This window comes from Arachis ipaensis, chromosome B10 (assembly GCF_000816755.2).
Source record: "Arachis ipaensis cultivar K30076 chromosome B10, Araip1.1, whole genome shotgun sequence".
Classification (NCBI taxonomy): Eukaryota; Viridiplantae; Streptophyta; class Magnoliopsida; order Fabales; family Fabaceae; genus Arachis; species Arachis ipaensis.
Window position 1 is genome coordinate 16,239,144 of NC_029794.2, and position 15,054 is coordinate 16,254,197.

The window sequence follows — 15,054 nt, forward strand, 5'->3', positions numbered from 1 at the left end:
TAAAATGATAAAAAGTTTGAGGAAAATGGAGTTTTGTAGAGAAAATTATGAACGTCGGAAGTTCAGTGCAAAAATCTTATTTCTACATCTTTTGAAAAATTGCAAAGTATTAGTGGCATGCATACGAAGACTGCTGCACGCAACGTGGGGATTTTTCACTGCCCAGTACCCACACGTACGCGGCGCAGGCTTGCGTACGCGGAATGGTCGCGTTGACAAGCATGCGTACGCAGCATGTTGCACGCGACGAGAGTCTCTCACGCTGTCTTGAGGATCGCGTATGCGAGTGTAGCATGCGTACGTGACTTGGGTATTTTGACACCCATGCGTACGCGGACAGGGGCATGCGTTCGCATGACCCCTATTTTGCTGAAAATTTGCTTTCCTTCATTTTTAAAAGATTTTATAGCTTTTCAATTTGAAGTTTTTAACTAGTAATTAGACTCTAAAACTAGTGAAAATGTAAGTTGATTAAACTCGTATTTTTTTGTTAGTGTGTTTAAAAGATGGTGACTTAGGCTTGGCATGTAAGTTGGAGGGACTTGTTATGTGAGTTGATGAAGAGTTGGATTGATGATGAATTTGAGGAATTGAGAGTTGACGATGGTTATAATGAGTTTGGAACTTGAAAAGGAACGATGGACTTGTTGGATAGCGATATTGATGATAAATTTGAAAAATTGAGAGTTGATGATGGTTATGACGAGTTTGAAACTTGGAAAGGAACGATGGACTTATTGGATAACGATAGTGTGTAGGGAACTATATCCCTGGGTTGAACTATGATGATGTATTATTTTGGTGAGTGGCTATGTGCCTCGGGCAAGGGCTGTGGCAATCTCCCGCTTGTCGAGGTAGCGGTGCCCGCGTAGGGGTCGAAGCAGTCTCCCGCCTACGTTGAGATGTGAGGACTGAGGCAATCTCCCACTCACAAAACCGTTCTGCCACAAGAGTGAACTTGGGTACTATAACTCGAAAGAGTGAGCCGGACACTACATCCACGGGAGCTTTGAGACTGTGCGGGGTACTATATCCACGGATTGAGAGTGGCCAGGGAACTATATCCCTAGCGTGGCAGAAAGGCGACATCCCTAGTATGTGTCGGGTTGGTATTTTGAACCGACAAGTGATATCACGAGCCAAATAGGATAGACATTTATCATATGCATCTTCTACATGCTTGCTTGCTTTAATTACTTGAGTTATGCCTATTTAAATAACATGCCTAAATGCTAATTGATTTTCCTGCTATATATGTATACTATTTGTGCTTTACTTGTTTGCATTAAATGTGTTTTACTGGCGTTGAGGAGGATCGGTAGGCAGTGGCGATGGGATCACATGGAGGATAGGTTGGCGAAGGCTGTGGGATAGCGGTTACTGTTAGTTTAGAAATCCTTTAAGTTAGATTACCCTAGTTATGGTTTAATGTATATATTTTATTAAGCTTGAATAATTGTATCGATGTGAAGTTCTAGGATTGCCTTGGGCATCCTGAAACCTTATATCTTATATATTGGGTGCTGTTATCATACTGAGAACCTCCAATTCTCATACCATATGTTGTTGTTGTTTTTCAGATGCAAGTCGCAACATACTTCGGTGAGTTTACGGATGGTGACAAACCGGAGGATGGCTTCCCTTTTGTTCTATTTTATTTATTTTGATGTAGATATTCTCTCACATTAGTATATTGTACTAGTTGCCTTAGAGGCTTAATTTTGAGAGTTAGGACATTGTTGTTTTGTATTAAAACTCACTTATATCGGTATTTGGCTAGTCAGCCTAAACTCCGTAGGTTGTGACTAGTATTCTTTTGTCATTATTATACGTATGTATCTATATACCTTATGAACTTGTATCTTTATCCTATATATCCTATTTGTATGCTTTAGTTATCGTGTCTGAATGCTTCGCACTTTGTAAATTCGCTTTATGCTATTTTGAGCTTTTATTCCTTCATTGGGCTTCTAGTATTATTATTTTCTTCTATATTTAATACTATATGAGCTTTAGAACTGTCGTGACGCTTTGTTATCCTTCTCTTTACGGCTAGAGGTAAGGCTTAGGGTGATAAGATGTTACATTTATGGTATCAGAGTGGTTTATCCTTGTGAGCCTAAGAGAAGGACCAATTGTACTTCGTTGCACACTCTGGATTGTCTTTTTCTTTTCGTGCTACTTAGAATATCTGCTTGATATGCATAGCATGCTTGTTTGTGATACACATTTTGGGATAATTGATGTACTGACCTTGAGATATTGAGACTGATCACTTTGATATCAATTGTTTTGTGTAGATAGAACCCAGAATGGTGCTTCGTAGACAAGGTCGACCACGTACGTGAGGAGAAAGTAAAAGTAACTTGTTAGATGATAACCATGCTGAGTTCATGGAAGCAATGACCAACCTAGCTAACACCATGCAAACTAACATTGCTATGACTGCTTAGGCTATGGAAAGGATGGGACATGTAATGGAAATGGTAATGGAAGTGGAGATGGTACTTTTCGGAGTCGATGAGGGAGGCTAAGGAGTTGGAGCTCATGTAGCTGAAGCAGGGGTTTATGACCGTAGCAAAGTACACCAGCAAGTTTGAGGAGCTTTGTAGATTTTTTAGGGTTTGCCAAGGTGCTCCCGAGTCCTACGAAGGTTGGAAATGCATCAAGTACCAAGGAGGGCTCAAGGATGACATCATGATCACAGTGGCTCCATTGAAGATTAGGAGATTCTCCAAGTTCATGAACAAAGGAAGAGTTGTGGAAGAATGTGCTAGGAAGGTGGCTTTGGCGAGAGATACTCGTGAAGGTAACAACAACCGAAGCCGTGGAGATTAATTTCAACCAAGGGGACAGAACTTCAAGAGGAAAGGACACACTCCTCAGCGTCCTCAGGGTCAAAACAACTTCAGGGGAGCTAACTATGACCAGTTCTGCCAGGTAAGGGGAAGAGTTATATGCTTTAGTTATAGACTTCCTGGACATATTGCCAAGTACTACCGTCAGGGGAAGAATCAAGATGCAGGTTGGGATCAACAGCCAGGCCGTGTGTTTGCTTTGGATGCGGGTGATGCAATAGGATCGGATCTTCTGATGAGAGGTAAGCATATAAAGTTGGTATAGATTTTTGCTAGGTCCGAGGTTTAGCTTAGTTTTATTTTATAGAATGTTGCCGGTTGGGAGTGAAAGAGCTTAGAGTTCTATTGAAGGAACCAAGGAAAAAGGAAAATTTTTGGTACATGTAGCTGAGGAATTCGAATTCGGAATGACAAAAAATCAGAGTGGCGTAGTGGAAGGATGTAGGATGCTTCAGTGACTTGTTGAGTTGTGTGTGGACGGAGGTTTAAAGGAGGACCATTTTGGTTGGGTTTAATTTGGTGTCACAAGACGTCGTGGGAAAAGTTTGACTGGTTAAGGTCATTAGGAGTCGAGCCAGTATAGCCGAGCACACGTGAAAGCGCGGATTTATGATGGGGAAGAACTAACCTCACTTGTTTTTAGACAAACGGAATTTTGAGGGAAAAATTCTTTTCTTAGGTGGGAGAATGTAAGAACCGGATATTAATTAATCATTTAATTAAAATAGAATAAAAATATAATTTAATTGTCCGAAATAGGTTCAAAATTTAGAAGTCTTAATTAGAAAATTTAAATATGATATTTGGACTTAGCTGATTTTTTCGAGTGGGAAAATGTAATTTTCTTTGGAAAAATACATACCGGTAATTTAGCCGGCAGTACTGGCTGAAATCTGTCCAGAACTGAGTTCGAGAAAATAAAAATATCAGAAATTATTAGAAAAATATTTAGAATTGAAAACCAGACTCTAATTTTAAAAGTTTTGGCCCGAAGTTAGGCTAAACGAACCAAAAATACTAACAGGTTGGACCGGACTTAAGTTGCGCCCAAGCTCAACATATAAGAGCCTCGTTTAGAGGCAACTCAGCTCATTTTCACCCTCAAGAAGTGAGAGTCATGCTGAGCTTGAAGAAGAGAAGAGAAACCCCATTGGTACTATTTACTCTTCTCTTCCGTCAACGATAACTTGAGCTACAAAATTCCAATTTGCGTGTCGTTTGTGGCCACGCAAAGTTCTCGCCGAGCTCTTCAATTTTTGCTTAATAAAGTGATAAGAATTTTGAAACTCATACTCCATTCTTCTTCCCTAACAGTTTCAAAAATATTGGATATGGTTATTGAGTAATTTTTGTGATTTTGGGTGTTTAGGTACACTCTAGCACTTAATTGCTCTTGGATTTTGTCCCAATCAACGTTGAATAAGGTGAGAATTTTTAAATTCCTTGTGGTTTTGTGTATATATGAAACCCTAGGTTAATTTGTGATATTTTGTGTGTTTGCTAGCTTAAATTGGTATTGTGTGAAGTTGATTTGGTGAGTTAATTACTTGGATTGAGCTTGGTGGCTAGAGAATTGAGTGGAATTCAGAATCTTGGTATTTTGAGTTGCGTGGGAATCAGCCATGGTATGATTTCGGTTTTCTTTATGTAATATATAATGTTTCGTGAAACATAGGCTAGTGGACCTTAAGATAGGATTGAATTGATTGTTGATGAGTGTGGTTGATTATGAATATTGTTGAGGATCTTGTTATTGATTACGGAGGTTGGCAAATATTGATGATGATATAATGAATGATGGTAAAATTGATGCTTGATATTAATAAGGTTGTGTTATTGTTATTGTTGTTGATGAGTGTTGATGATGATTGAATTGGAAAATGATGATATTGATAGGAAATCTAAGGAAACTTGTGAAATTGAGCAGTTTGATAGTGGATGAATGAGGGATAGATGAGAAAAGCTTGGTATGATGTTTGGGTTTTTTTGCGTATGTTTTGCATTGGTTTGGTTTCAGAAGTTTTGGAAAAACTAGAGAATTGTCACTTTTAGTAAAAATCTGTTTTTGATGAACTTCAACATATCATAAATTGAGCGTCGGATTTTGAAATTGAGTAGATTTTGTTTCAAATTGAAGATGATTTTAAGAGCTTTAAAATGATATAAAGTTTGAGAAAAATAAAATTTTGTGGAAGAAGTTATGAACATCGAAAGTTCGGTGCAAAAATCTGATTTCTGCAGCTTTTGAAAAATTGCAAAATTTTGGTGGCATGCGTACGCGGACTACTGCACGCGACGCGGGAATTTTCCACTGTCTTGACAAGCATGCGTACGCCATGTGTTGCATGCGACACGAGTCTCTCGCGCTGTCTTGAGGACTCATGTACTCGAGTGTAGCATGCGTACACGACTTGGGTATTTTGACACCCATGCATATGCGGACAGAGGCATGCATACACATGACCCCTATTTTGCTAAAAACTTGCTTTCCTTCATTTTTAAAGGATTCTATAGCTTTCCAAACTTCTTTAACTTCTATTTGAAGTTCTTAGCTAGTAATTAGATTCTAAGCCTCTAAACTAGTATTTTTCTGTAAGAGAATTTGAAAGACGGTGACTTAGGCTTGGTATCTAAGTTGGAGGGACTTGTTATGTGAGTTGATGAAGCGTTGGATTGATGATAAATTTGAAAAATTGAGAGTTGATGATGGTTATGACGAGTTTGAAACTTGGAAAGGAACGATGGACTTATTGGATAACGATAGTGTGTAGGGCACTATATCCCTGGGTTGAACTATGATAATGTATTATTTTGGTAAGTCGCTATGCACCTCAAGTAAGGGCTGTGACAGTCTCCTGCTTGTCGAGGTAGCGACGTCGGTGTAGGGGTCGAGGCAGTCTCCCGCCTATGTTGAGATGTGAGGACTGAGGTAGTCTCCAATTCACATAACCTTTCTGCCGCAAGAGTAAACTCGAGTACTATAACCCGAAAGAGTGAGTCAGGCACTATATCCACAAAAGCTTTGAGAGTGTGCCGGGGACAATATCCACGGATTGAGAGTAGCCAGGACACTATATTCCTAGCGTGGCAGAAAGGCGACATCCCGGGGATGTGTCGGGTTGGCATTTTGAACCGACAAGTGATATCACGAGCCAAATAGGATAGACATTCATCATATGCATCTTCTACATGCTTGCTTGCTTTGATTACTTGAGTTATGCCTATTTGAATAACATGCATAAATGCTAGTTGATTTACCTGCTATATATGTATACTATTTGTGCTTTACTTGTTTGCATTAAATGTGTTTTACTGGTGTTGAGAAGAATTGGTAGGTGGTGGCGATGGGATCGCACGAAGGGTAGGTTGGCAAAGAATGTGGGACAGCAGTGACTGTTAGTTTAAAAATCCTTGAAGTTAGATTAACGTGGTTATGATTTAATGTATATATTTTATTAAGTTTGAATAATTGTATCGATGTGAAGTTTCAGGATTGTCTTTAGCGTCCCAGAACCTTATATCTTATATATTGGGCACTATTACTATACTGAGAAACTCTGGTTCTCATACCATATATTGTTGTTTTTCATATGCAGGTCGCAACCCACCTCGTGAGTTTGCGGATGGTGACAGAGTGGAGGATGACTTCCCTTTCTTTTCTATTTTGTTTATTTTGATATAGATATTCTCTCACTTTAATATATTGTACTGGTTGTCTTAGAGGATTAATTGCCTCAGAGGCTTAATTTTGAGAGTTAGGACATTGGTGTTTTGTATCAAAACTTATTTATATCGGTATTTGGCTAGTCGATCTAAACTCTGCAAGCTGCGACTAGTATTCTTTTGTCATTATTATATATATGTATCTATATACCTTATAATCTTGTATTTTTATTTTATATATCCTATCTGTACGCTTTAGTTATTATGTGTGAACGTTTCGCGCTTTATAAATCTATTTTATGCGATTTTGTGCTTTTATTCTTTCATTGGGCTTCTAGTATTATTATTTCCTTCTATATTTACAACTGTATGAGCTTTAGAATTGTCGTGACATTTTGATATTCTTCACTTTACAGCTAGAAGTAAGACCTAGGATGATAGAGTGTTATAGCTTTGACAGTGTTAATTATCATAGGATACTCGTAGACTTCATGATCTTTAACAATATTTAGGAGAATAGATAAAAGATCTTCTGTTTCAGATCCTTCATCACTATTTTTTATCCTTTTTATTTTATCTCTTATATTACTTTCAATAACGACATCAAATCCTTTATACACTTTTTCTGCCTCACATTTGGCTCCACACTCCACTTATAAAATGAAGCCATGTAGGAGATAAAAAAATACTAAATATAACGAATACACGTTCTACGATCCTTCCAAAATTCTTCAACAATGAAATGATGAATTGTTCTTGGTCCTTACACTTTTCTCCGAAAATTGCCTCAGTGATGGCACTTGTCAAAGAAGCAACATTCTTACTAAGAATAACACAAGATCCAGTATTATCAGAAATCCGTGTTATCAAATTCATTACCTCTTCTTCCCTTATTGATTTGAATGAACTCACACGCTTAGGGCTAAGAAGTTCCATTGAGCATATTCTTCTTAGTTGCTTACGGTGGCTATGTTGGTGGAATCATAGGTCAAGATATCTGCACCTAAATGTCTAGGTCTTTTGACAAAGTTGATATCATGGGTTTTAAACACTTCTTTGGCAACTTCCGGAGAAGAAACCACCATGATTGATGCTTCACCGAGCTTAAGGTGCATGAGAGGACCATATTTTTTTGCTAAGTCTCTCATACAATGATGGGGTAGAGATTTTTCAATTAAGTGGTGTATGCTACCGATTAGAGGTAGTGTCCATGGTCCCGGGGGAAGCTTCTCTTTTTTCTTGCTTGTGACTTTGGATTTCTTAGCTAACAATTTGAGAAGTTGTGATATGAAAAGGATGAAGATTATTAACGAAAATAAAAAGAAAGGTAAGGATGATGAGGAGTAGTGATGATTCTCCATGAGGAAATCAAATGTGTAGAGAAAGAGAGGGGTAAGTGATTATAAAGTTAAGATAGTGCTCCTATATATATTGGTAGATACTCAGGTGCAGTCGACTTCACGTGAAGTTGATAGTTGAGAGTTGTTAGATAAAAATTTAGTCAAATCAGTCAAACCATCTAACGAGTTATTAACTTCACGTGAAGTCGACTGCACCTGAGTTTCCACCATATATATTTATAGAGGATGAAACTTTTTTATTAAATAAAAAATATTTTGTGTATTTATTTGTTTTTAATACATAACGTAACGTGTATTTAATTTTTATCCTACATGTTGTGCACTTTATTCTGTTTATTGTATAGAATAGAATGATTTAAAGGTTAATTTATAGGAAAATTTACACGTGTTAGTTTTTGGCAAAATTTATTTTTTTAAATTAAATATTTTCAATTGAAGAAATAGACTCACAATAACATCTTTAAAACTTGGAAATTAACTACTAACTAATAATAATGATAATAAAAAAAAAGCTGTATACAACAACAATAATAATAAACCACATGGTTGCGTAGGTGTTAAAATCAATTATTAATGTATTTATGTATAAATATATGTGGTTTAATTTATTTTTAATTTATATTCATATTCTAACATATATTTTATATTGGGAAAGCCCGCCTCGTCCGGTCCCGCCTAATGAGGCAGTCCTAAAATTCCATTCCGCCCTGCCTAACTGCGGACTGGTGGGCTAAATTCGCCAAAACTCCTCTCTTTTTTTTTTACTATTAACTACTAAATAATATATATAATTTCACAATCATATTAATAAATTTATAATTTCTAAAGACATAAAAAATTATATTTTTTATATTCATAAATATTAAAGTCTTTAAAATTATAAAGATCTAATAAACATAATTATAAACCAAGTTTTTATCCAAAACATAATTATAAATATTGTCTCCAAAGAAAAATAAAACATAATCCAAAACATAATTATAAATATTATCTCCAAAGCAACATAAACATAATCCAAAACACTCAATTTTCATCTTCGTATTCTTGTAAGTTAGGTTGGAGGAAATTAGATTTTGGATAAAAAATTGCAAAAATATCTCTTTGTAAAAAAAAAAAAAATAATAAGCGCAACGGAAAAACCCGTCCCGTCAAAGTCCGCCAAAATCCGTAGTTTAAACGGTGCGAGTTAGACAGACTTTTGATTTTTGGCAGTTCTAATTTTTTAGTCTAATATGTCTTTTTTTAATGGATTACGCGAGTTAACCCAATAGATTTAGGCCCATTTATTACTTTATTGGTGACTGATTTTATTAATAGCTGATTCTGATGTAAACCCAGGAATAATCCAACTTATATATTGCTTGTATAGATGCAGGATTCTTTGATTGACTTAGAACCTTTGTCATACCATATTTTTCATGTTTCTTCAATACAAAATATTTATACTATGCGTGTGTATATATGATATAGATAGGTGCCTTCTGCTGTGCTCCCAAATCAAGGGGCAGGATCCCATAATAACGAGTGAAATAGGTAAATATTATTAGGTATCCTAAATGCACATGTTAGCTGCGGTGACAATAGTTAATTGGTCAACAACAACCTACTTGAATTTCCCTTAAGTAAATGTGAGATATTTAAATCTCATTGTAAATTTTTCAATAAAATTTTAATTTATGAAAAATTAGTCATTAACTTGTTAAATTGAAAATTAAATGGGCCACCAAAATTAATTCCGTTATTAGCACTAAATTCCAATAAATTTATTTTCGTTTTATTTTTTATTTTTTGGTTTTTGGTCTTACACTCTCTCACACACTCATTAGTCATTAGTATGGATTCTTATATTTTACTGCCATGGTTAGGCCCATGTTCCAAACCCGGTTAATTAGTTGAATGGATTTTCGTTAAGGAGTTGGGCTTCTATATAAATTTCAGCCCAAATCATTCAACCTAACAAAATTAAGCACAAATTCGTATGCAAATGAGGCTTAATTGAAATGACACATTAGCATGCTTTTTAATATGCCGCATCTGGATTTAAACTTTGGCAATACCAAATGATGGATAAAAATCTTTAAAAATGTTGGATGTGTGAGTGGATAGTTTGTGTGTGTAACACCTTACCACACAAAATTTTACGTTTAAGCTGTAAAATAACTTTACCACACAAAGTTTTACACTTAAACCATAAAATAGAGATGGTGTAGTATTACGACCTCTAAAATAAAAATTTATACAAATAGTAATTGAAATGATATAATATATACAAGGAGCCTTGAAAAATTGGTAAAAGAAAATCGCAAAATTAAAAAACGCAACGCTTAGAAAATAACGTAACTTGCGTACCAAGAAAGCTATGATTCACTAACATATATACACAGAAGAGAAGAGTAGAGGGTCAAGAGCAATGTTCTGAAAACCGGACCGGACCGGCCGGTTCAACCGGATTAACCGGGAACCGGTCATCTGGCCGGTCCGGGTAATTCTTAAAACCATTCTGCAAAAAACCGGTAAAAAAACCGGTCAAACCGGTGGTTAACCGGTGAATCGGACGAACCGGACGGGTTTTTCAGAAGACCGGTTTTGCCATCCTTATAGAAAACGGTGTCGTTTTTCTGATGCTTGAAAAAAAAAAGTTCGAAAGGCCCATAACCCACCCAATCCCTTCGAGCCTAACGCCTCTCTCTCCCCTTCCAACCCTAATTTCCTCAATGAGCTGAAGGCTGAAGCCAGCAGGAACGCCTCCACTCCACCGTCCTTACCACTATCGGCATCGGCAGTGGCCACCAGTCGTTGCCACCATCACCACTCGAAGCTTCTGTCGCCATAGTCGTCGTCGGGTGGTCCGTTTGAAGCTTCTATCACCCTCGTCGTCGGAAGGTCGGGGCATAGCTTCTGTCGTCGGCCGCCTCTGTCCTGTCGAGCATCTCTATGCCACTTTAGGCCGTCTCTGCTTTCTCTGCCTCAGTGAGCTTCTTAGTGTTTTAATTAATTTTTTTGATAAACTCATAATGATATGAATTGCTACTTTGCTGGAGTTGCTGCAGAGTTTTTCAGTTTTTCAATTAATATTTTTTATTCTATTAATTATATGAATCATTGGCTTGCTGGAGTTGCTGCAGAGTTCTTTATTTTTATCAATTAATTTTTTGTTCTGTTAATTCTGCTGTAACACTGAATGCTGAATAGAATTTCAAAACCTTTTTTCAGAACATTACTTCTGTCTCCATGATGTGCCGAATATTTGGCATATACCCTTGCTATTGAAAGTAATTCTAACATTATTTTCTGTTTCATTGTTTGGTTTATGAAGGAACTTGAATTTTTCTTTTGAATTTATTTTCTGTTGATGGCTGAAAACTAGTGATCTCATTGTAGAATTCTATATTCTATAATGTATTCTTCTAATAATCCTCCTAATTTTAATATAATTTCAGATCCTGGATTTTGAATGCTGAATTGAATTTTGGTATAATTTTATAATACTGAATAGAATTGATATAATTTTGGATTTTGAATTGCTGTAATTTTGAATTTTGCTGTAATTGCTGTAATGGCTGAAGTTTTATTTTACTGTAATTGCTGTAGTGTCTGAAACATGAAGTTAGGTTTTAAGGGGGCATGGGATAGTTTGTTTTGCACACCTTGATAAATTGTTGCTGCTGAGATTGGTTCATAGCTATTTCTAATTAGTAATTTGACATTAATTGAGTGAGTTTTGTCTAATTAAGTAATCATTGATATTATTATTGATTGTTGGTGATTGTTGATTGAATATGGATATAGTATTTATGCCATGATTTCTTTTAGTTATAAATTGTGATTTTTGAATTTGAATGTAGAATTTTAATTATGAGATGAGATATAGTTTAGTTAGTGGGTAGGTTATGAAATTTTAAATTTTATTATTACATGAATGATTAAATTTAAATTTTAAAAGATTTATATTACATTTTTAATAATTTTATTTTATATTTAACAAAACCGGTTCAACCCCGGTTCAACCACGGTTGGACCATTGAATCATTGAACCAGTAACTTGACCGGTTCAATGACCGGTTCGATTCTCGCAACCTTGGTCAAGAGTACAAAATAACAAGTTCCTAACTCAGCCTGCAAAGCTAAGGCTAGCTGGAGAATATTTACATATATATATACATAACCCGAAGTCCAAAATACATATATAAAACTCTAGTTCTCCTTAAACCTCTAAGAGGTACAAAATAAAACAAGTTATTTAGAGAGTTATACATATGACCATATATATGCTATATATCAAAATAAAGTCCCAAAATACACTTCGCTGCAGAACTCCAGACGCCTAGTGAGGTGCCTCTCGACCTGCATCTGAAAAACAACAATATTATATGGAATGAGAACCGAGGGTTCTCAGCATGGTAAAGGTGTCACGTACATAAGATATAAGATCCTGGAAATGCCAGAGGCAATCCTAAAACGCCGACATTCAGATTATAAAACTTAAAGGACTAAAACAGAAACCATAAACGGGTGGTCTTCTAAGGTTCTAACTTAACCAAACCTTAAATTTGACTAAACTCCCTAACTTCCCCGCCTTTCCTTTCCTCCGATCCTTCAACACTAGTGATACCGCATAAACAAACAAGCAAGCAAAGGCAAACACAACTAGTATACAAGTACTGCAATTAGCGAATATAACAATTAACATAGTAAATTCACTTAGGCATTCCCAATCAATATACAAACAAGCAAAGAAAACAATATGCACATGATGTATGCCTGTCCTATGGCTAATGAGTCTCATCTGTCGGTTATCAAGCCAACCCGACAAGTCCAGCTGCTAAATCATGGACTATCCCCCGTCGCGCATCCCCATGAGTCTATACATAACTTTTTCTCTTCTCATATATATATATAAAACTTTACTCAATAGGAGTTAACCTTCTCGGGAATTTATAAGTGTCCGGTCACCCTTACGACTTAGGATCAATAGAGTATCGAGTCTCAACCTGGAACACATGGTGGCAAGCCACGGTACTTTGCCCAGGGAAACTCGTATTTCAGATAATTGAGTGCATAAGCAAAAACAACATTCATAGTCATTTGTAATCATTGCATAATCATATCATTAAAGTCATAGCACCATATGCACTCCAAGTATTCACATTTCCATATATAATTCATTAATTTTCCAACTTTACTTCACCCCCAAGTTACCTCCATTTCCTAACTCCATCTTGTTACTAGGCTTAGGCTTACTAATAAGATCTAAGGTTAAAAGAATGAAAACAGAGGCTTAGAAGTTCAAAATTTAGCTTTAAAACACAAAACCTAGGTTTGCTGAAATAGGGGTCACGCATATGCGTGGGCGTGGTTTTGCCATGCTCACGTACGCAAGCACCTTGCTCGCGTACGCGAGATGTCCAACCCGAAAAGGTTGGTCGCGTACGCACCCCTTCAAAAATCACTGCTCGCGTACGCAAGTTATGCAGAACAGCAAAAATGCTGAATGCTGCAAAATTTTTAGTTTTGCCCTCCAAACTTCCGACGCGCATAACTTTTTCGTTTTAAAACATTTTTCACCCGTTCTTCAAACGGCGTAAACTTCCCGAACCCAATTTTCATATGAAACTTGAAACAATTTGAAGGTTCGGAAGCCGAGTTATGGCTCGCCGAAGTTCGGCCAAAAATCAGTTTTTCACAAAATTCTAAAACCTCAATTTTCATTAAAACTCAAACCTCAAATCCAACCTCCCATACAGATATTCAACTCAACAACATATCATAACATACCAACGCAGCACTAAAATCCCCACATCATACCACATTCAATCAAGGCCTAGGGTTGGAACCCTTCTCTTCTCTCCCCTTGGCTTGTTTCAGCGTTCCTTTGCTGAATGGGGAAGAAGAGGACTCTCTTCATCAAGTTATTGAGCCAATGGGTTGGGCTTTGGGCCCGGTTTGACCGGTTTGGTCCATTCGGCCCAATCTTAGGCCAAATCCTTTGAAATTAGTGTCAAAATTCTTATTTTAATTAACTCTATCTTAATTTATTATAAAATTCACATTTCTAATTTTCTTTATTAAAATTTAATTTATTGGTTAATTATTCGCTAATTTTACGGGATTTACATTATAAGTTTGTGATATAATGCTGAGGATTAGAAACGTTTCAATCCATCTCAACAAACAAAAGAAAAAGCACAAATTTGTATATATATCACCGTCTAAAATTTAGAAAATGAAAGAGAAATAACATACAAAACATTACCATATCAACCAACACTATATACATTATACAATGAGTGCTAATGTTTTCAAGTCTAAGAACTAACAGAAACTTCCATGTATTAGACTAAAGAGAGCAATCTGCACATCATTGTTTTCAATCCATGAAAGGATAAGTTACAAGTTTAGAACCATATTTGACTTGAATGTGTATAGGAACAATTATACCTTAAAAGGGAGTCTAAAAATGCAGGACCTATGTACCTGAGTTAACCAAAACTACCACTCCTATTGCCAGAACAAGATTGTGAGAATGGGAGCTTTCTTTTGCGTGATTCGGTAGCTTTTGCTTGCATTACTCGTGAAATAGGGATATCATCATCGTCATGGTCATTGTCACTGATCTCAATGATATTTTGAAATTTGGATCCTCCCTCAGCTGCATCAAAGGCATGGAAATTGAAGAATGCTAGATTGGATAACTCAAATGAAATATATATCCATAATTATTGCAACATTTTTTTAGGTAAAGTCAATCTCAAGCATTTCATGTAATTGAAAGTCTATTGTATAAGAATAATGCATTCATCAAGTTTGAATAACATAACAATAGGAAACTCTGTGATCTTGCTTGGATAAATTGATCAATTTACTTATCTACTCAACAATGATAAAGAAAATTTCAACAATGATATTTTAGAATTTTCTTATACCCACAAATCTCATGTAACTAAGATTTTCCAATCAAGCCAAGAAGTGAACTTCAAAGAGAGTAAATTGGAACAATATTCTATTTACATTTCACAAATAATCACATAATTTTATTTGGTAAACTTGGCAGTTATGAACTTAATACTTGTGGAAGCACCAACCTGATGAACTTCACTAAGCACTATGACATTTTGATTTCAAAGTAAATTGAATTCTGTATTGAATTTATGTTGTCAATTTGTGTCATATAG

The 15,054-nt window shown here is 36.0% G+C and overlaps 1 protein-coding gene across 5 annotated transcripts in view; it reads right to left on the reverse strand.

Annotated features, from left to right (window-relative positions):
• Positions 11,968 to 15,054, reverse strand: part of LOC107624294 — a 30,099-nt gene continuing 27,012 nt past the window's right edge. For 2 of the 5 annotated variants that reach the window (XM_021113968.1, XM_016326786.2), the window contains one exon: positions 14,047 to 14,531. In XM_021113968.1, coding sequence (XP_020969627.1) covers positions 14,362 to 14,531 — 170 coding nt within the window. In that variant the 3' untranslated portion in view covers positions 14,047 to 14,361. Of the gene's footprint in view, positions 12,233 to 12,320; positions 12,486 to 14,046; positions 14,532 to 15,054 lie in introns of those variants that run through there. The other 3 variants (XR_002356113.1, XM_016326788.2, XM_021113967.1) reach the window with 3 other exon arrangements.